The sequence below is a fragment of the Enoplosus armatus genome, chromosome 10 (assembly GCF_043641665.1).
Source record: "Enoplosus armatus isolate fEnoArm2 chromosome 10, fEnoArm2.hap1, whole genome shotgun sequence".
NCBI classification, from domain to species: domain Eukaryota; kingdom Metazoa; phylum Chordata; class Actinopteri; order Centrarchiformes; family Enoplosidae; genus Enoplosus; species Enoplosus armatus.
The window spans coordinates 12,342,042-12,364,544 of record NC_092189.1 but is presented as its reverse complement, the minus strand read 5'-3'; the positions used below and the strand labels follow the sequence as shown (position 1 = coordinate 12,364,544).

Genomic DNA, 22,503 nt, shown 5'->3' with positions numbered 1-22,503 from the left:
AGTACATATTTTGTTCAGATTTGAGCTTTTCTGTCACATTTGATTACATCTGCATCTTCAAAAAGGAACAGGCTCTGCTTTAGCGAGAAGTGCAAAACTTTCATCACTTTTTAACCTTTCTATAACAGGAGGAGACTCATGTTATTGATGTTTTACTTTCAATTATAATACATATAAGGTAATCCACTGAGTCCAAATGAACAAAATGGAGAGTTCACACACTGCGCAGGCCTGTGGTCTCTATAGGACTCCACCTCGTTGTACTCACCCACTTCCCCTTAACCGCCTGAAGGCAGGAAGAGAGGGGAGACAGAAGAGGAAGAGAGGCAAAGGGGGATGGGCTTATTGCTTTCATTTAAAGTTAAAAAAAAAAAAAAATACAGAAGTGAGAGGTTTAGCAGACACACTCAAAAAAGAGAGAGAGAGAGAGAGAGAGAGAGAGAGAGAAATAGGAGCACAATCAGAAAGACAAGAGTAGAAAGTAGATAAAGGACTACATGCATCATGGTTCCTTGGACGAGGACCATCACAGAGCGGTATGGTGTAGGTAAGTCAGTATGCGCTTACTTGTGTGTATTTTGTTTTTGTGTGTGTGCATGCACATATATGTTGCTATAGTGTCTCTAGGTGTATATGTGTGGTAAACTATCCATGCTATCAATAAGAAAAAATAAAAAATAAAAAATAGATGAGCTTCACTTCCTGCTTAACAGGATGTGAGCAGGTGCCAACGGCCTCAAAGAACTTTAGGGTGTAAACATCAGATGTAATTCCCCCAAAGAACTTAAATCCTAAAATCATATTCACCATTTAACTTCAACACAACTCATAAGAGCTACAGTGGATTGTGTGAGGGATAAAATCATAAACGTAATTAGCATCCATCCTAAGCTGATATGAGTGGCAGTTAGTAGGCAGTCTCTATGCATTACACATTATGCAACGCACACAAATACAGAAGCGAGAAGATAAATTATTCCTGATGACAGTTTTGGCACCAGGAACAAATCCAAGACTGTGAAAGCGCAACTTAAAGCACAATCTGTTTATCTGGTATGTGGGTTTAATATGGCCGTGCCGATCAGCATGTGTTGCCGTTAGATATGCAGGACAGACACAAACTTAGCAAGAATACAGATTTCTGACTTCTAATACAGATTATAATAGCAGAGTTTCACTGGCCTGTTGCAGACGGTGCATTGATTTACCAGCTACTTGTGATATGTTAGACATGTATATGTGTTTGTATAGTAGAAAGTGAGCGAATAGTTTCTACAGCTTATAGTTTAAGATTAACAGTTAAAATGACAATGGGTTTATTAAAGCCACTTTGAATCAATTACTAATATGATTGCTCAGTGAAGTGTTGGTTATCTACTGTATCTAAAATGAATTTCTTCCTGGTCTGTGTAAGACTACAACACAGGAAGTGTAAGAAGAAGGAAGGGAGTTTGTTTGAGTTTGAAGCCGTACAGCTAAATACTGTAGACAGAGTTGATCAAAAAGTAGAAACTACACAATGTTATGAACCGTACACACATACGTTTTAATTTTGAATCCATCTTAAAGTATTGGTTGAAAAATGAAACACAATTGGAGAAAAGCGAGCAGCTAGTGCAGGCAGACAGCACCAGTTTAACTGCTTACTTTCTTCAACTAATTGATATCCAGTGCGCCGCTTTGCAGTGAGGCAGTGTACAGTAGCTACTGCCAATACTGCTTGTCCTCATATACAGTAAATCTAAGGCTGCAACTGACAATTATACTGAAAAATGCCCATCATCACAGTTTCCCAGAGCCTGAGTTGACATCTTGCTTGTTTTGCCTGACCTCTCAACATTTCAAATCCCAAAGATATAAAGTTATGGTTACTTCATTGTCTCCCATAGGAGAACATTGTCTTGGATTAAGGGAATCACTGCATCAAAACCAAACATTGCAATAAAAACTCATTAGATAGAACACACGCAAATATTGGCCTAAGATAAAATAACCAAGCAAATCAAATAGTCACAAAGCCATTCACTGTTAAAATTACAAAAATTAAAAGACATACGCCTCAAAACATATGCTTACAAGCAAACACATGACCGGTGAATACGACATGTTATGACTATAACTTCTGTTCCCTGAAGGAGAGGACACATGTGGTATGGGCATGACACTATTGACACACATATTCATGCCTTTTAAGGCAGATGACCTGTGGTGACGTATGTGAGGCCCCGCCTGCATATATACACACGATCGTTCGTATGTATATATATGTATATATATATATATATATATATGTATGTAGATATATATATATACATATGTATATACATATATATGTATATATATATATGTGTGTATGTGTGTATATGTATATATTCCTGGCGTTTCCGGTGTTTTTTTGTTTCTTTAGCCATTGGCCTGAAACGTGAACTGTTGTCAAGATTACTTAAGAACTGCTGCGCTTCACCAATCAAGCTAGCTTACTGCTTGGGCTAACATTCATATCATGAGTAGTCTTGGCTCTGCTCAGATGGTGTTTGTGTGCATGGGAAGTTTTTTCATTGTACCACCATTAAACTACGGTCTATCAAATGTATCCCTCATCAGACTGTAACAATTTCTTTTTTAGTAAAGTGGAATTTTGTCAGCAATGGAGAGAAGCAGCTTTCCCTCGAGGTCGGCGATATGGTCCACATCCAGGAGGTCTGCGATGGTAAGAACATCTCAAAACATTTTTTGAATTTTCTTTTACATTTTGATAAGTGAAAAAAATATATTATTTAATAATAATAATAATAATGATAATAATAATAATAATAATAATAATGTGCATAGACATGAATATATAAACCAGCTGCATCAAACCAAATGAAAAACTGTCAAAATGAAAAATGTTAGTTAACCTAGCTAGTACTTACAGATTGTACTTACAGACAGTAAATACTATGTCATTTTGATGAACCATACTTTTTTTCAGTTAAAGTTAAAGATGTTAGCTGTCTATCTTTTGTCATATTTCAGAGAAAAAATGTTGATATACAGTGGTGGCCAACATTATTAGAACACTTGGCATATTTAAGAGGTGTCAGTTGTTTTTGTTGAATTGGCCATTAAAATACCCATAAAACGAATGAAATATCTACAAAGTCATCATTATGCTCTATAAACCATAGAATAGAGCCATCATAAGGAGATTTAGGTCATTTTCCTTACAAAAAACAAGCTAGGCTTATTTCACTGTCAATGTCACACAATCATGTTCCTTCGCAGAAGAAGCCAAATTACTTGTGTAATCATTGTCAGGTGTGATCGTGGTTAAATTGATGGTGATGCAAGAGTCTTAGGACACAGCTGTGTGATTCTTTTGAATGTACAAGGCCTATCCTGCTCATTAAGTGACTGGTAACATCAGGGTTTTCTCTCTAGAAGTAGTCTTGAAGCACATGTTGCTCTTTGAACATGGCTAAGGTGAAGAAGGAGCTAACAAGTGAGCAACGGGTTCGAATAAAGGCCCTTTTTGATGCTGGCTGGAGTTACAGCCGCATAGCCAAGGACTTGAGATGCAGTCCAAGCACTGTAAAGTACACTTTAGACCGCCATGATGCCACCAATTCACGCCAGAACCGAAAGGGGAGAGGTAGAAAAAAGAAACTTTCAGACAGACAAGTGAAGCATCTCAAAATTCTCAGTCTTAAGGACCGAAGAAAGACCTCACGAGAACTGCGTGATGAGATCAACACCACAATGACTAATGGTGCAACAGTGTCTTCAAGATCTGTGTGAAGAAGGACTTGTTGGCAGAATAGCAGCAAAGAAACCATTACTGAAAGAGAAAAATAGAGTGAAACACCTGAAATTTGCAAAAGAACACAAGAAATGGACAAAGGAAGATTGGTATAAAGTGTTGTGGACTGATGAGTCCAAGTTTGAACAGTTTGGCAACAAGCGCAGAGTGTATGTTCGACGGAGGGAGGGGGAGAGATATAAAAATGAGTGTCTCTTGCCAACAGTTAAGCACGGAGGGGGTAGTATTATGGTGTGGGGTGCCATTTCAGCCTCAGGAACAGGTGACTTAGTGAAAATGAATGGCATCATGGATAAGAAAGTATACCACAACATTCTGGTGAGGCACGGAGTACCATCTGGGAGTCTTCTTATTGGGCATGGATTTATTTTCCAAGAGGACAATGACCCTAAACATTCTTCTAACTATTGCCGGAGCTACCTGCGACAGAAGGAATCTGCTGGAACATTGAAAATGATGGACTAGCCCCCTCAAAGTCTGGATCTCAACCCCATCGAGCAAATTTGGGGCGAGTTGGAAAATAAACTGGACAGATCTATTGTACATTCAAAGGAAAGTCTTTGGCTTGAGTTGCAGAAGGCATGGGATAACATTAGTGTTGAGGTTCTCAGGAAATACATTGACACTATGCCAGAGAGATGTGCTGCTGTAATTGCTGCAAAAGGTGGACATACCAAATATTAAAGTTAAAAGTGGATAAAAACAGTAGGACTCACTTCATCTGATATTTGTTGTGCTCAGAGCAACCGTCTGCATGTTTCATGAACATTATCAAATGAAATCATGTTTTGGAGGCAAAAAAAAGTCAATATTTTCAGATCTGTCAGGTGTTCTAATAATTTTGGCCACCACTGTACATGATAAATAACTTCACTATAAAGCAGTATACAAATATTAGGTAATTGTTATACCAGTTAAAGATTATATGCATCCTAGTTTTCCCTCTAGGTTTCAGTCTTTCCACATACAATCTAGACACCACCACATTTCATTGCTGAACACCAAAAGCCTTCCCATGTAGAGATATCCATAAGATGACAGTCTATTTGTCTTCCAGGATGGTACAGAGGCTACATGGCTAGAAACAAAGCCCTACAGGTAAGAGGTCACACACACATAACCTGGTTTTTACACCTTACTGTGTAATCACATTGATTTTAACAGGAAGGTGATAATGACACATAATGCATGCCATTCAACCAGCTTTATTCAACTGGGAGATCTTCTTTTCTAGTTTTGTGGACAGGAAAGGTGAGAGCTACCACTGATTTTTTTTTCCTATTCATCTCCACCACACATATTCCTCTCCAGGGAGTGTTCCCTGCCAGTTTTGTCCATCTTAAGGAGGTCATCATTGAAAAACGAGGGTGAGTGGAATAAATCTGTCTCCAAAAGGTATGTTACTCCAAAAGTGGCGTTTTAATTTTTTATGTTTTCATGTATATGTGTGTGCTACTCCAGACATGAGGAAGTAATGATATCTGCTGAGATGCCCTTGGTGAAGGAGGTGACCACCACATTGAGGGAGTGGGGAAGCATATGGAAGCAGCTGTTTGTGGTAAAAAAAATCTAAAGAAAATCAAAGAAGCAAAAACCCTTTGTATCTGTGAGTGTGTGTGTGTTTGTGTGTGTGTGTCTGAGTGTAACTCCATACATCTACCTGTCCAGGCCAATAAAAGGGTGCGTGTGAAGCAGGTCCAGAGACTGATGTGGGAGCTAATGGAGTGGCGTTCACAGCTCCTGTCTGGGACTCTGCCTAGTGACGAATTCAAGGAGCTCAAGCAGAAAGTCACCTCAAAGATTGACTATGGCAACAAGTATGTCTGTTAAAAGAAAAATCACGTGTTCACACATATGTTAATATTGTCACTGTTCAAAACTGATTTTTATTACCAATTTCAATCTGTCACACAAGCTAATTTGCTCCCGTCTCATCTACCTTCACATCTTTCTAACACTTATCTTCTCCTCTTATCTTTCTCTCTGCTCCCTCCTCCCTCCCATCACCCCTATGTCTTCTTCCCTCCTCCATTTTCCACCTCCACTTGTTGCCCTTTCTTTGTCCTTTGTTCACCTTCCATCAACCTCCCCACTCCTCACCCCTTCTGCTTCCTACTACAGGATCCTGGAGTTGGATCAGGTGGTTCGAGACGACGACGGGAACATCTTGGAACCAGAGCGGGCTAGTGTCATCAGTCTATTTCGGGCCCACGAGGAGGCCACAGCCAAGATCAATGAGCGCATCAAAGAGGAGCAGGTAAGGAAAAGAATATCACAGGATTAAATTAAAATTGAATTTATTTGACGTTGCTGTGGTTTGACTGTGCTGGACTTTTTCAGAGACGTGTACACCATGGGATTTTTCCTGGGTAACTGTTCTCCCCTTTCACGGGGATATAATATCGGAAAATGTAAAAGCTATCTTGAACCCAATATGGATAGGATGAGAATTTTGTCATTTCATTTAAGAATAGAATTTAAAGAATGTACTGTATGTACTAAATGTATTATGATTTTCTTATTCAGTGATTTTCTTCTCCCTTACAAACACACAAAATGGAAGCTGCATCTGGTACATCCCAGAATGAAGTAACCAACTATTGTAAATTATTATACCAGCCAACCAGATTTGTCAAGACCTTGAAATGAAGACTTTTGACTGGCATTTTATCCCAAGTAAACCTCAGACAACTAATGTCCTCTCCTGCAGTCCAACATCCAGACAGACCACAGCGGGATCTCTGCGCGAATCCAGTCTTCCCCCACCCACAGCCTCTACGTGTTTGTCAGGAACTTTGTCTGTCGCATCGGAGAGGACTCGGAGCTCTTCATGTCCCTCTATGACCCCATCAAACAGAGCATCATCAGGTGTCACTTGTCCTTCTTTCTCAGCTTTTGTCCCTACCCTCATACAATGAGCTTCAGAAGGTGTTTTTGACGGTGGTACGTGCTGATGTTTTCTTTTCAGTGTCTCCTTTTCAGATTGATTTAAGGATTTGAAGCCCGGATTCATATGCAAGTTTAAATGTGTGTTTAGGCTTCAAATGATAAGCTTATCTTTATGTGGAAGTCTGGTGGATTTAAGTTAACTCTTCTTTCATACATTTGAAGTTTGGGGGGTAGTGTTGAGTCACATAGAGTCTTCATATAGCTTATGTTGCTGTAATTTTGCTTATGAGTCCGATTTTCGTACGTCAAGGATGGAGATCATAAGATTAGTAAACTAGATCCATTGGATAAAATAAATATATGGAAAAATTAAGATGAAGTGGGTGTAGCCTCCACCTTATCCCTCTTAGTACCCATTTGCTGTCCGAAATGAATGAAAACACCTTTTTCCATCCCTCAGCTGTCTAAAACACCCACACACACTCTCCTTCTTTCTCTTCCAATTCCTCTTGTCTGTATATCTCTCCTTCTCTTGTTTCCTCATTTGTCCTCCCTCCTCCATTGTGAGCCCCGCTAAATTAGAACAATGGTCTGCCAAAAATAAGAATACAGAAAACACAAATTATAGGGCAGCAGATACTGACAGGCAGAGCTATGTGGTGCCTGACAGGGCTGATGCTAAGCCCTGTCACTCACTGTCATACTGGGTATATCTATGTCTCCGCTACTGCAGCTGGGAGTATTAAGATAGACCTGGATCGATCATCTTTTTTTCTCAGTATATATCCACCATTCGATTGTCTCTTACTTTCTTGCCATTTGTCCTGATGTCTGTTTCTCTTTGTCCCATCTGTGCTTGTTATGTTTGTTTGATTGGTTAAATGCTTGTTTTTTTTCGTTTGCACTGTCCATTCATTCTCCTTGTCTATCTGTCTGTCTCTCTCTCTGAAAAAAATGGCATATAGTAGGGTTTTATGACAGGAAGGTTTTAGGAAAGTATCAACATTTTCTCAACTTTTATTGAGATACCCACAGACACTTACTGTATATTTGCGTCTGTCTTGCTGTCTATCCTTCTATTCATCCATCTGTCAGTGGTACATGCTGGTATGTCAGGAAAATGCTATTGGGAATAAAAGGGTTGTATTTTTGGCACTTGAATCTAAATTATTATGCAGCTGCACTGGGTAACGTTGGTGGATCCACATGATTCTGTGTGGTTGCATATTACAATTTTGTTTGCAGAACAGTAATGTAACAGATATGCTGTGTGTCTTTTAACTCTTTTGCATGCTTGGTGCAGTGAGAACTACTTGGTACGATGGGGAAGCAAAGGATTCCCCAAGGAGATTGACATGCTCAACAACCTGAAGGTTGTCTTTACAGTAAGTGACCACGGGAGGGCACTATCACACTGTTTCTTAGCTTAGCTGTTTCTAAACTATAAAGGAATGAATGGATTTATTCCCTCTTAGAAGATTGTATTGTTTTTTTCATTTTCTCTCCCACTGTCTTTCCCACTAACTGTCTGTCCCCCAACTCCTCTTTCCTCTATGTGTTCATCCTTATATCTCTTATCCCCACTCCATATGCTTCTTCTTTTTTTTCTTTTCTCTCTGCTCTCCTTTCCCTGTCTGTCTCTACCAGGACCTAGGGAACAAGGACCTGAGCAGAGAAAAGATTTATCTGATCTGTCAGATAGTGCGAGTGGGCAGGATGGACCTGAAAGAGACGAACAAGAAGGGCACTCTGGGCCTGAGGCGGCCGTTTGGGGTGGCAGGTACTTGAAGAGCAGCCAATACCATTTCATTTTGGTCGAAAGTGCTGCTGAATTGCCAGTCCAAGTGGTCAAGCAATGTGCAAAGTATTAACTGTAGTTATTAGACTTTTTTTAAAACAAATTGCTAATCAGAAAGATTTCTCTGTATTGACAACACAAGTATTGCTTTTAGTTGCCTCTCTCTTAAAGCTGCAATACATTTGATGACAGAGAAAGGCTGTTTTGCCTCATTCCATTGCCAAATTTCACCCGTTTAGCCAACAACAATGGCCTTTAGTTGCCTCCTCAGTCACTTTTACCTTTGTTCCCTAAAGGTTAGAGTAATTTGTCTGATTTGCCAGCTGCTGCTGCTGCTGCAGGTATTATCGCCCTTATTTACACCTGGGAGCTTCCCAGTACAACCACAGTCATCTTTTGCACAAACAAAACTAAAATATTGATGGTGACCTCTTCACTACTTTTTTTTCTACCCTTAAGGCTTTTGTTGCTCCCACTGGCTCAAAAAAGTTGCCTGTATCCTCATATAACCTCAAAAAACAGCTATCAGGGTATGTAGTGAGGCCTGTTTTGCTAGACTAGCGTGTGATAGAGTGCTTTATAAACAAAATGTTCACACAGGCTCTCATTGTTGACTGATGTGAATCCACATCAGAAATTACTGTATAGCATTTTCTTTGATTTGTCATCACAGACACATTTGTTTTCTCTTCTCGGCAGTGATGGACATTAGTGATATCATCAAAGGGAAGATGGAGTGCGATGATGAGAAGCAGTTCTTCATTCCCTTCTTCCCGTATGTCCTATTTTTCTCCTCTATTACTCCACCTCTTGTCCCTCTCTCCCTCCTTTCCTTCTCCAAGAAACTTAAATCTCTGTTCACAGATCCTCCCTGTAATTAAAATAGCAACATTGCAATTTAGTGTGTGAAGGTTTCGATTTTAAGATTAAACGGTGTTTGTGTGCGTTTGTTTGGCTCCAGGGTCGTTGCTGAGAATGACTTTCTCCACACCTTACTGAACAAAGTGACAGCATTACGAGGAGACAGTGGTGGCCAAGGTATTGTTCCGCACTTACAGGCTTTGCTCTCTGTTTCCTAGTGTGTAAGCCATGTGACTATTCTGGCAAAGTCAGTGGTCTTGTATGCACTGAAGGTTCCCACTAGACTGTGTGTGCTGCAGTCATTTGTGGTCAGACAAAATGGCAGTTTCTCATTGCATCCTCGCCTCGTCTTTCTGCTCCGTGGGTGAAAATGAAGGACATTATCCTGATGGATAGCATGCGCCCTTGAGCCGATGTTTTCATATTACTTACCCTTTATTTCTCCCCACCAGCCTCCAGTCTCGCCGCCCACTACCTCTTGTTTATGGCTAGGTTTGACAGCCCCTATGGGTGACACTGTCTTGTTCCACATAGAGTAACCCATGTTGGACTGCACTGTCATATCGCTCAGCTTTTATCTTTCCTCCTGCTCCTGAAAGCACTGGGCACAACCTAGATATTAAAGGAGCACCCGGACGAGCAGATATGGACGGAGCACCTGAGGCCACCAGATGTCTGTTCTTAACATTACTCACCCCTAATCTCTCCTTCCTCTCACTTTGAGAAGCTTCTGCCACAGCACACACCCACACCCACACACACGCACACACACACACACACACACACACACACACACACTGACACACACACAGTATTCCCTGTAGGTATGTGGTTAGCCTTGAAAATATGGGTTTGTGACATAGTCTAGATTTCACCAACTATGTATTTCCCTAAAATAGCTCACCCCCTTTTTCCACTTTCTGTCCATACTTTGTCTTTGCTTTCTCACATAATTTCCCTGAAAGCTGTGAGAGCCTATATCCTTTAGGACTAAATTTCTGCCTATTTCAATAACACCTTCACCCTTGCTTTGTCTCATTCGCTTTCACCCCTTTCACAAACAGGAGACAGAACTTTTATAGTATTGATTGCAGTCTAGTCTGCAACAACAGCAGACATTTTTGCTTCCCTGGTTCACCTTGGAACACTTTAATATTATGTTCCCCTTAGATAAACACAAAAATGCACACAAAGTGGATCTCACTTCAAGTTCAGCTCTCAAGCTTCATGTGTCAGGGTTTCTGTAGGTCCTGAAAACATCGTAAAATGTTTTAAATTCAGTATTAATAGTACCAGACCTTGAGATTTCTTATTCATTCATTTGGCTTTAATTTGAATTTACTTACCTGTGAATATAAATGCAAGCTCCTCTCTGGATTCCTCATATAAAATAGCCTGGAGTGGCACCTATTTGTCTGAGTACATGTATTGATATTTGGTCAAACAAAGTTCTAAGAAGTATTAGATTTAACTCTCTGGTATCTACACATAACCTTTTCCTGAGTTGTTTTGGGTGACTTTGGTCACTATTGAAATGTATTTCTGTACTAACTTAATGTATCTATCAACTTGTTGTTATTATTACTCTTTAGATTTATGACCTATATATATATATCGTCCATCTAAATTTTCCCATGATGATCGAAATACTTTTGCAGAGGTTTATCAAGAATATGTATTTTTAAGGGAAACACTGAATACTTCTTAAAAAAGAATAAATCAGCAGCCTCACTGCAGACATTCTTTTATTAATTGTGGACCTGAAAAACTGACTTATCAAACATTAATATATAGGCTGACCCCCACCTCCTTGCAGGTCTGTGGGTGACCATGAAGGCTCTGGTGGGGGACATCGTTCAGATCCGGAAGGAATACCCTCACCTGGTGGACCGCAGCACCGTGGTGGCCCGTAAGCTGGGCTTCCCAGAGATCATCATGCCGGGAGACGTTCGCAACGACATCTACCTCACCTTACAGGGCGGCGACTTCGACAAGTACAACAAGACAACACAGAAAAACGTGGAGGTCATCATGTGGGTCTGTGATGAGGAGGGCAAAGTCATACAGGTGAGCAGCATGCGACGAGGGCACGCTGGTGTAGTTAATAGGAAAGGGATGTGTAAATAGAGATTGGTTTGTGTGTTTGGGGGGTTTGAAGTAGAGTGTGTAGGTGCGAAAGTGTGTGTGTGTACCATATGTGCAGTGTTTAAGAGACTAAGGTGGTATGGCCCAGTGAGCGAGCATGACACTGATCAAGCGCTTACTCACCCTCTCATAGTCACGCACATAAATGTGGATTTATCCCTGAATGAAAATCCATCTTATGCATACATGGACGCACATGCACACTGCACACACACACACACACAGACAAACACACAAACATAAAATCCTTCAGCTCATATTTCTCTCTCTCCCTCTTTCCTAGAACTCCATCTGTCTGGGAGCAGGGGATAAGGCGGTCAGTGAGTACAGATCAGTCATCTACTACCAAATCAAACAGCCCCGCTGGATGGAGACAATTAAGGTGTGTGTGTGTTGTAGAAGGAGTTGCAGAGCTAACAGTTCAAAAGTAGTTAGTGGTAGAATTAAATGTTCTTTATTCAGATGTCTGGTATAGCATTTGCATTCCTCATTTCAACCACAACTTTCAAGAAAATAATCCCAGGATGTCATGGTATACCTTTAGAATTTGAAGGTATCTGTTATTTCATCTTCTATAATAACATGGGATGTCCTTCAGGTGGCAGTCTCTCTGGAAGAAATGCACAGAATTCATTTACGCTTCATGTTCAGGCACCGCTCTTCCCAGGAGTGTGAGTATCAGCCTCTGTTGTTTCCATACATCCACACACTTACCTCTTCTCCTCGGATCCCCTGAGCTTAATGTGACACTGAAAGGGCCGAACGATTGGAGGCAATTTGGAAAATGACCCAAGGCATCATTACACACACTTGATTATACAAATTGGCAGTCTTTCTTCCTTCTATGCCTGAATTCTCACCCTCCCTCTTGCCTTTTTATTTCCCTGATGTGTTTCTCCCCTGACTTTCTGTTTACACATCCGTCTCCTTTGTCTCCAGCCAAGGACAAGAGCGAGAAGAACTTTGCCATGGCCTTTGTGCGTCTGATGAAGGATGATGGAACAGTTCTACAAGATGGACTGCATGACCTTGTAGTCTTCAAGGTCAGAACCAGAAGCAGAACTTTTGCAGAAAGAAAATAGATAAAGTCATAAACGGGATCTTCTCCAAAGAAAAACGAATCAAGAGTAACTGAGACACACTTCAGTCCAGTGAAAACCTGATTCATTTAAAAGTGGGTGTGCAACTTATTTATTGTCATCCACATCCCATCTTCCTTGACCCCCAATTTGCAAAATGATACCATTATGCAATCGAATAGCAGATTAACACGCAAAGCTTTCAGACTTATACCGATGCAAAAGCTCCTCTGAGAATAACAAATGATGACCTTTTATGATGAAAAAGGGTCACAGCCCTTTTCGTTTGTTGGACAAACCAGTATTGGATTGAATAGCCCGACTACAAAAAAATGGAAAAATAGAGAGTAGAACACCAAATGTAGCCGGGTTTTGATTCGTCATTCATAGTCATGAATGATATGAATGAATTGGGAAGTTTAAACTAACTGAACCAAAGCTCAATGCCTTTTCCCATGTAATTCAGTAGGTTTTTCAGCTACATGTATATAATGGTGAGAAATTAATGGTAGACTTTACAGGTCACTGAAGCATATTTGGTTAAAGAAGGCAGATAGACGGTGTAAAAACAAAATTCTGCAGCAGAGTAAGAAGTTTGAGACATACGTTCAATTGAAACCGTCATCAAAGCAGACCCAAACACATACAGTAGAGAGTCTGGACGGGAGATTATGGCCACCCAGACAGGTTGACTGAAGCCAAATAGATTTCCTGCCAAATGAGCCAGAGCTAAGATTGAATCCCCTTATTGATTAAATGCCAAACGCAATGAAGATTAATTACTCGTGATTCACTCAAAGACCAAATGGATGGTCCCTCTGTGCCCTCTTTCTCGATTATCTCTCGTTATCCCTACATTCCCCTCGATCTCTGTGCCACTCATGGCTTCAATCTCTTACTCCCTGCTTTTCCACCCACTCACTCATTATTATTTTCTGGATTGGCAGTAAAGAGGGCAGAGTTGAGGTTTGAGGCTTGAATGAATCTATGAACTGAAGATGGTACATTTGTATTTGGAAGAATGCACAGTAGGTAAAGTATGATCACACAAACAAAACTCACTCTACCTTTTCGGCACGTTGTAACTAAGAAGAAAAATGCTGCACCAATAGTTGGTGTTATTTTTGTTTGTGCTCTTATTTTTCTAACCTGTCATGGCCCCACTGTTTCCAAAGTTATGAGTTTACAAACTGCAGTTCAGTTAGATAAGGTGTAGTGATCACAGAGGATTACTGCTGTGGAACTTCAATCACTATTTGTCATTTTTTCTTTCAGGACTGGCCTGATAAATCACTGCAATTGTAGTAAAACCCCATGCGTCTCTCCGTCTTCTACTCCCGTATTTGCATCAAGACAGGAAATGTAATTTTTGTCCCAATGCTGCTGCAGCACCCACCAAACATCTGTGCCGTCATTAACGACCTTGTAGCATTACCGGTGTGTCAGCACTATTGGGTGAAAATGACTCCTCACATTGTCCTCTCAGGGTGACAGCAAGCGCATGGAAGACGTGAACTGCTACTTGTCGTTGCCCTCGACCCGCTACCACCACGGCGACACACACAAGGGGTCAGCGCTGGGCCGCAGCTCCAGCAACGTGTCTGGGAGTGGAGGAGGCCTGTCAGTCAGCTCTAGAGACAGCTTCTGCATCTCCACCCTGGTCTGCTCCACCAAACTCACCCAGAATGGTAAGTGTATGTGTGGTTGTGTGTGTGTGTGTGTGTGTGTGTGTGTGTGTGTGTGTGTGTGTGTGTGTGTGTGTGTGTGTGTGTGTGTGTGTGTGTGTGTGGGGGGGGGTTACGATGTTCAAAAAGGCCCCTTGTGACATTGTGGTGACATTAAGCTACTCTAGGGACTTGGCAGGGCAAAACATTTTCATTCACAGAAACACACACCAAAATACACACAAACTTTGAAGAAAGGTTAGGGCATAAGATATTAAGAGGAGGGTGTGAAATTAAACCTGAAACGTCAAAAACATTAATTAACATCTTCTTTCAACAGACTAATAAGGCCAGGCCAAGACAATGAATCATCGGTTGGCTGTGAAATTGGTAGAGGACAAATCCACTGCTTAGAAGGTCCCTTTAAGTCTGAAAACACTACTGGTCCAGTGCGCATAGCATCTGGTCTTGGGCTAAATGGTTGGGATATTCAGATTTTCTCTTTAGAAAACCCATAAAAATGGTAGTGAAATGCAGGTAACATTTTTCTGACCTCATTAGGCCAAGTGCTATTTTCAGGTTTAGGGCTAAAAGTTGAGTCAGGATGACAATAGCTGAAGGGTGAGGTGAGGTTGAGGTTAGGGTACAAGAGATGTCCAGCCAATAAATGGTGAGTCAACAGAATGTTAATTAGGTTAATAGTGCCAGAACTATGAGTGTGTGCGTATGTGGTATGGTGATGGGATAGTGTAAGCAAAAGATGGGGGGAACTGTCTGTATACATAGGTTTTATTAGTGGGGAGTGTCGTCATTTTGTCCTACACACTTTGGCAGGCAGCCACACAAGCAGACACACACACACACACACACACACACTGAAGTGCACATCCACATCTACAAATGCATACACGCACGTACACTCCAGACAGTAATGTGCATCAGACACAGGTGCAGTGCAACAGCTGTTACTGAGGAAACCAGTCCATCACTATAATGAACATTATCCTGCAGTATTAATCACCTGTACCACAGGCACACACACACACACACACACACACACACACACACACAAAGGCTCTCAGGCATGCATGCACACAGTGTTGTTGGGGCCACCCACCAGATGTGCGGCTTTGGCTTGGCGAGTCGGAAATTATTGGACAGGGAAAGCAGTGAGCTTCAAGCGGGCAGCCCTACAGAGACATGGAAATCTGCCCCATGTCAAACTGCAGTTTTCAATTAATGACAGAAACTGTGTATTTGAATGTTCAGCTGAAAGTCTCACTAAGCAGAGGAGCGGGGACTGTCCATATGACAAATCATCACTTGACAAATTGCCACTTTGTTGTTGCTTATCAGTTTAAGATGAACTTGGAAAACACAGAATTAAACATTTTGATTAGGGCTGAAGCTAACAGTTATTTTCTATTGATTCCTTTTTTACATTAACCGACCAGTAATTATCTAGTATTTTCTCTCTCTCTCTATATATATCCGTTATTGATATTGAATTTATGGTGATATGGAATAAAGAAAACTGCTGATGATCAAAATCGTTGCCAATGTATTTTCTGTCGAGTAATCAATAAATTGACTAATTGTTTCTAATTTTACTACAGTGTAACAACTAATCAACTTCTTATCGTAGGCATTATATTAAAGTGTCAAATCACTGACAGGCGAATTCAGTTTAACAGGTTATTTGTATTCTGTGTGACACTGAGGGAGACACGCTTTGTCAAATGTTCAAGGACAGAAAGTGAAAAATTACAATGTAGAAAGTTACACTGTCAACTATAAATACATTTCCATTACAATAGCTTTGATCAGCACGTACTCTTAAGCAATACGACCATACGTGGTTGTACAGTTAAGACAGCGGAACAGAAAATGTTCTGTGTTTGTCTCTCCTCTCCAGTGGGCCTGCTGGGGCTGCTCAAGTGGAGGACTCGACCTGAACTCCTGAAAGAAAACCTCGAGAAACTCAAAATCATTGATGGAGAGGAGGTGGTCAAGGTCAGTGGTGTGAATACAAGTGTCTTTGCGCTAGTGTGTAGACCGGTGTGTGTGTGTGTGTGTGTGCGTGCGCGCGCGCTCTCACCAGACCTGTCCTTTATCTGTATGCATGTGTGTAGTTTCTGCAGGACACTCTGGATGCCTTGTTCAACATCATGATGGAACACTCTCAGACTGACGACTACGACATCCTTGTGTTTGACGCCTTGGTGAGTGTGCGGTGTGTGTGCCTTGTCAACAGATGTAGCTGATTTCTTGACAGGCTGTCTGCTGTCTGTCTGTGTGTATCGAATCTGACATCTTTGTGTCTACCTGTCCATCTTTTTCCAAATAAACATGTCTAGACAATACAGATGATTGTACATAACTTCTCATCTGCCTTGTAAATGTCTACTGCTACGTAAACATGTAACGCACTCTGTCTCCTTGTTTCTCCCAGATATACATCATAGGTCTGATCGCTGACAGAAAGTTCCAGCACTTCAACACCGTGTTGGAGGCCTACATCAAGCAGCATTTCAGCGCTACACTGGCCTACAAGTAGGTTGCTTCCTGGTTCACGGCTCACTTCCTTTCATCTCATCCTCCTATGTTTTGTATGAGTTTCCTGAATGACGCCGTCCTCATCACCATGTATGTCTCGCATCAAGTTTCTACCCCTTTTCATATCAGAGCACTTAATGTGAATCTGACAAAGATAGGTACATTTAACATATTTTACACATTCTGACCTAGAAAGAAGCAACAAGACAAATATTATGATGTGTTTAAGAGAGTCACATAGGTGATTGAAAAAAGTCCTTTTGCTCTTCATAAGTGCTCAAAAAAGTTAAAAGTTAAATGGCTAATCAATATGCTCACGCAGCAATCCTGTTAATGTCTTGGGAAAGCAAAGACATCTACTTATTGAATCTGCCACAGGAGACTTTATTATCAATTAAAGTCACTGAGCGCGACCTGTTATTTAAGGTTTAAACAGATTTACTGTTGGCTCCATAAAGTGCACGCTGAGTATTTAATTTCGGTTTGACCTGAGGGACGTGCAAGGACAGTGTTAGACTTCATGTCAACAAACATACCATACTCCCTATGTGTGAAGACATTAGCAGTGTATCAGCAAGTTTTGCAATATTCTTGCTTGCATTGCAAATGAAGGATTACGTGATCTTTCATGAGGCAATTCTACCACCTCTTGGGAATTATAAATCTTTTAAATCCCATCAGATAATCTCAGTAATACTTTGTCATCAAGCCAAAAAACAGACTGTTTTGTGGTTCCTAGAAAGTTGGACAGAGCAGCTTAAAATCCAGTACCAGAAATGCGTTTATAATGTATTAGTGTGGGTTGTCCAAGTCGGAATCAAACACATAATCCTGTCAGGTATGCCATACTCTGTGCCAAAGGTAAACCTATTGTGGTAATTTAAATGTCACCTGCAGATTTATTGTTAAAAAGTGACTAAATACTGCACTGTATCTAGCTGCCACTGGAGGTCAGTGTGTGTGTGTTGGCCTTTGGCACACTTGACTGAACAGGATTAGAGTATGTTACTTTACTGTACACCCAGCAAGCCAGAGTTTTAACCCTGATTCTCTGTGGAGTAGCAGCTGAAACACTCAGGCGTGCTCCCCAAACACTTCCGTCTGCTTCTTACTCACTGATAATTCACTTCACTTGATTCAGTGGGCGCTGGAGAGAAAACATTTGTTTGCATTGCCAAAGCTTCAGTTAGGAAATTAAAATCATGTCTGACTCCTGCTCTCTTTTCCGCCTGAATCTTTTCTTGCTTTCCACAACTGCTTCTCCTCCTCTCATCCTCCTTTGCCCAATTATCACTGCCTCTGTCTCTATCTGTCTGTCTCTCCACCATCACTCCATCCCTCCCCTTGCCAGTGTGTTGGTGTTCACCCTCTTTAAGAGGGTCACTGCAGCTTAACGCTTGTCAGCCCAGAGGCAGTTATGTAAAACTCTCTAACTCCCTCTCACTACATTTTAAACTCCCTATCTCTTGCTCCTAAAAAAAAAGAATAAATCCTCCTGTGCTCGCCTTTAAGCCATGCACCAAAACAAAACCAGGGAAGACAGAATGGTAATAACGGTAATATTTTCAAGGCCACCCTGACACCAGATTAGAGTTCATTGACGTTTATTGTTTAAGAGGATTGGGTAGTTTTGAAACAGTTAGTGGGTGATCCCCTATTGCCATTTCATGAAAAAAGAGCCATCAAAACCAAAAGTCTTAACCCTCTGTTGGCCTACAGTATTGTTTATGTGTTATGAATATGCTAGTATTACATGCCACTAAGATAATAAAAGGAGCCAGAGAAATGCTGGTAGGTCATAAACTTAGACTGAACTCTCTGCCTCCCACACCTCTCTCCAACAGCTCAGACACACCGGAATATTTATGTGTGTCTAAATATGCCTGTTGGGTGTGCATGTGTAGGAGAATGATTTTTTTTTTATGCCATGCATCTGAGGGAAAATAAAAATGTCTGTGAGCTGTGTGAAAGGTACATCTGTTGAGGTGTGAAATACTATTTTGCCATTTTTCCACCTCCACCCTCCTGCCAGTCTTCCTCTCTCTCGTTCTTTCACTCTCACTCTGTTGCTCTCTGTCTTTCTGCTCTATGGAAGTGAGAAATGGAGTTGGTGATTAACTTTCCAACCTGTGGAACATCAGAAAAGGAATGACAATTCTGACTGAATGATTTTGATTTCTTTCTTCCTTTTTCTCCTTTCTTCCTCCCCCCCCCTCTCTTTCTCATATCATTCTCTCCCAGAAAGCTGATGTCGGTGTTGAAGAGGTATCTGGATGTGTCCAGCCGAGGGGAACAGTGTGAGCCCATCCTCCGAACACTCAAAGCCCTCGAGTACATCTTCAAGTTCATTGTCCGCTCGCGCATGCTCTACTCCCAGTGAGTGTTTGTGTACCTTTTTGTGATCATTATGATAATGACTGCTAATTTATTTTGTGACCCACAATGATGCAAATAGAGATTCTGGAAGGCACACTCACACACACACACACACACACACACACACACACACACACACACACTCACACTCACACTCACACTCACACGCCCAGTGACACTGTATTGCCCAAGTAATCGTTTTTGACAGTTCTGTGAGAAAAGGCTGCTAATGCTTATAAGCATTGGTGATGAAGTGCAGCATCTGAATGAGAGCTAATGACAGGGCAGGGCTGCTGAACGGGCAGCCAACGAAAACACCAGACAGACAAAGTTCCTGCAGGAGAGACTTATGACACCCACTGTGCCGAGCCGAGAGCTGCACCATACGATAAGTGTCAACACCATTTATAACTGCAGCGCACAAGTTGATGATGACAGATCCGAAACATGTTCCACAATTGTGTTATGTGCCTTGCCTATAGGTGATTTGAATACCTGTGTGTTGGTTTGCAGGTAAATAAGACAGCTTAACAAGCACTCTGTTACGCACATGATTGTAAGAATGCAAGGTTTATCTGTGAATTGTTATGGGTTGTGTACCTCTGTTGGGAGCAGTGTATTAGTAGTTGTATAACAGAGTTGGAAGGAGATCTCTATTTATGTGTGTGTGTGTGTGTGTGTGTGTGTGTGTGTGTGTGTGTGTGTGTGTGTGTGCGCGTGTATGTGTTTGTCAATCGAAATCCATTGGTCAATGAAGGTCTGTCTTTTTAATCTTCTAGAGGGCATCGTGGGCTTTGTTTGTTGAAATTGGTGTGTTTGTTTATCGATGTGGTGGGTGTGTTTGTTTATTTATTCATAGAGTGGATGCATTAGTGTGGTTTCCCAAGTGGGTGAGTGTGTGTGTGTGTAGGCATTGTGTGTGTACTCAACCACACATATACACTTAAACATACTTCTAAGTGTATGTCTTTGTGTGTGTGTGTGTGTGTGTGTGTGTGTGTGTGTGTGTGTGTGTGTGTGTGTGTGTGTGTGTGTGTGTGTGTGCATCACATTATCGCTCCACTGCTCCCGGATGGACTGAGCTCCACTCGCCAGCCTCCCCTGGGTATCTCTGAACCAATAAATCTCCCTCTCCCTCTCCCTTTCTCTCTCTCCCGCTCTATCTGTCGCCTTCCAACTACCTGCAGCTGACAACTTCAACTTTCTCTGCATCTAAAGTTTAGGTATTCAAGGGAGCCACCAGAGCTGTAGGTGCATCTGTAAGGCTCCATCATCATCACTATCAAGACTGGCAGTCATTAATAGTTAAATAGGCGGCATTGAAGATTTATTAGCTTGTCAAACCGGCTTCGTGTTCATGCAAAGTCGTTTAGGAGCGTTTTACTTCAAAAATATGTAAGGCACGCTGTACCAGATTTTGCTCTTTCCTTCACCTTCTTTCTGTCCTTCACACCTTATAGCTTTCATTACTTCCATGTAGTCTAGCTCATCAGTTGTATCTGTTTCTTTTTCCTTCCCCAGAGCAACTGCTATGTTCTATATTTCTCCTTTGTGTTATCCTCTCCTCGTCCTCTTTCTTTCCATCCTTCCCCTCATCCTTAAATATCACCTTCTCTCTTCCCTTCATTCATCCTCTTTTGATTATAAACATAAAAAATAGACATATGGAGATAATTTCTCATTGATGCGATAAGGATCTTATTATGAGATAAATTCAGTTTCCTTTGACATCTTATATTATAATTATGTAATCTTTTCTAGTTATCACAATATCTGGGCTTTCTAATTTTGTTATCTTATTCTTATAATGACATCTCTCCTTATTTTGAGATAATTTCTCATGATAGGAAGACATCATATCTGATAATAATGATAATAATAAAAGCACATCTTAAAATAATGAGAAATAGTTTATAAAAACATTATTTCCATCACATGGAGAGCTACGATTACAGTGATGCATACTCGATTCACTCTATTCCATCCATCAGATACAGACATGTTTTGATGAATTCCAGCTTTATACAGATTGACCTAAGGGGTCTACAATGTTTGTTTGATTGTCTGCATGAATAAACTCTTAAACTCAAAAAGTATTTAACAGTACTCAAGGTACTTAGTGACTCATTGCACCATTCTTGCATTTTTAAATGTTTCACTCATCAGTCTCAGAGGAGCAGTGTCATTTTTATTATACTTTTTTGATGCATCAGTGTTGGTCACTTCACCACTTATTCGCTTGTCCATGTGTCATGCAAAATATGTTTATTTCCAATTTTACCAAACGTGAGGAAACCTTGTATCTCACTGCTTAATTGCAGCGTTGAACACCTTTACTGATTGCTCCTGCAGGGAACTGCAATTATATATCATAACAAGGTGACATTTGTGACTGATTTGCGTAGACAGGGATTTCATAATTCATAGGGGACATGTTTAGTGTTTCCTTGTTGTTCTCCTTTTTCCTTTTCCTCCTCTCATCCACAACTGCATGCAGCTGAGCCTTCCTCCTTCTGTACTTGATCTCCCACTCCCTCCTTTCTTCAGATTGTTCCTCAGTGTCCCTCACTCATTTCCCTCCCCCCTGGTGATCATCCCTCTCTCTCTCCTCTCCATCTGTCTCCAGTAGTAGTTTGCTGAGCTAGTATGACGTATTTGTGTTGTTTTGCTCATGTATGGGTATTAAGTGCCTGTGTGTGTGTGTGTGTGTGTGTGTGTGTGTATGTGTAGATGAGTGGTAGCAACAGCTTCAGGTCATTTTTAGTTCCACATACATCTTTTGAGTTGGATTAGAGTGGTGCTCTTGGGGCTGTAACATACTATACTGTACTAATGGGACACAACTATGTTAGTTAAGTCTTTGTGTATGGTGTGAGCACACAACCTGGTGTTATCACACCAACACTGACCCTGACACATCTAGACATCATCTCTCTATACACACACACACACACACACACACAGGCATGCACAGAGAGGCCCGGTGGATTAAGCAGGACAATGCGTCTGTAATCATAACTGTACACTGCAAAGAGCCCAGTGCTAATACCTCTGTGTGTTACCGCCTAATCCCTCCCCCCACATGCTAAATTCGCTGTGTGCCACATGCTAATCCTTCCCTCCAGCACTCATAACTTCTATTGTAATTAACAACCGCACAGCTCCATTGAATCACACAGAGATAGTGAGGAGACGGGGAAGGAAAGGGTGGAGAGATGGATGAGAGAAAAGTTTGCTCGGGGTGGAGGAAGTAGAACTGAAGGGATGGCAGATGAATGCACGGCTGCTTGTATATGATGTGAATAGTGGCAACAAAAATAACCCAGTTTTTCA

At 41.2% G+C, this 22,503-nt stretch overlaps 1 protein-coding gene across 1 annotated transcript in view; it reads left to right on the top strand.

Moving 5' to 3' along the window:
• The first annotated feature begins 394 nt into the window (after positions 1-394).
• dock2-like (dedicator of cytokinesis protein 2) overlaps positions 395-22,503 on the top strand; it is a 95,611-nt gene continuing 73,502 nt past the window's right edge. Inside the window, exons 1-21 of the mRNA XM_070913532.1 lie at positions 395-547; positions 2,627-2,710; positions 4,860-4,900; positions 5,114-5,169; positions 5,264-5,360; positions 5,471-5,619; positions 5,924-6,059; positions 6,513-6,670; positions 7,995-8,076; positions 8,339-8,471; positions 9,189-9,264; positions 9,451-9,527; positions 11,167-11,417; positions 11,779-11,877; positions 12,094-12,166; positions 12,435-12,538; positions 14,061-14,262; positions 16,154-16,251; positions 16,371-16,460; positions 16,691-16,791; positions 19,036-19,170. Of these exons, the coding sequence (XP_070769633.1) occupies positions 505-547; positions 2,627-2,710; positions 4,860-4,900; positions 5,114-5,169; positions 5,264-5,360; positions 5,471-5,619; positions 5,924-6,059; positions 6,513-6,670; positions 7,995-8,076; positions 8,339-8,471; positions 9,189-9,264; positions 9,451-9,527; positions 11,167-11,417; positions 11,779-11,877; positions 12,094-12,166; positions 12,435-12,538; positions 14,061-14,262; positions 16,154-16,251; positions 16,371-16,460; positions 16,691-16,791; positions 19,036-19,170 (2,285 nt within the window). The 5' untranslated portion in view covers positions 395-504. The remainder of the gene's footprint in view (positions 548-2,626; positions 2,711-4,859; positions 4,901-5,113; positions 5,170-5,263; positions 5,361-5,470; positions 5,620-5,923; positions 6,060-6,512; positions 6,671-7,994; positions 8,077-8,338; positions 8,472-9,188; positions 9,265-9,450; positions 9,528-11,166; positions 11,418-11,778; positions 11,878-12,093; positions 12,167-12,434; positions 12,539-14,060; positions 14,263-16,153; positions 16,252-16,370; positions 16,461-16,690; positions 16,792-19,035; positions 19,171-22,503) is intronic.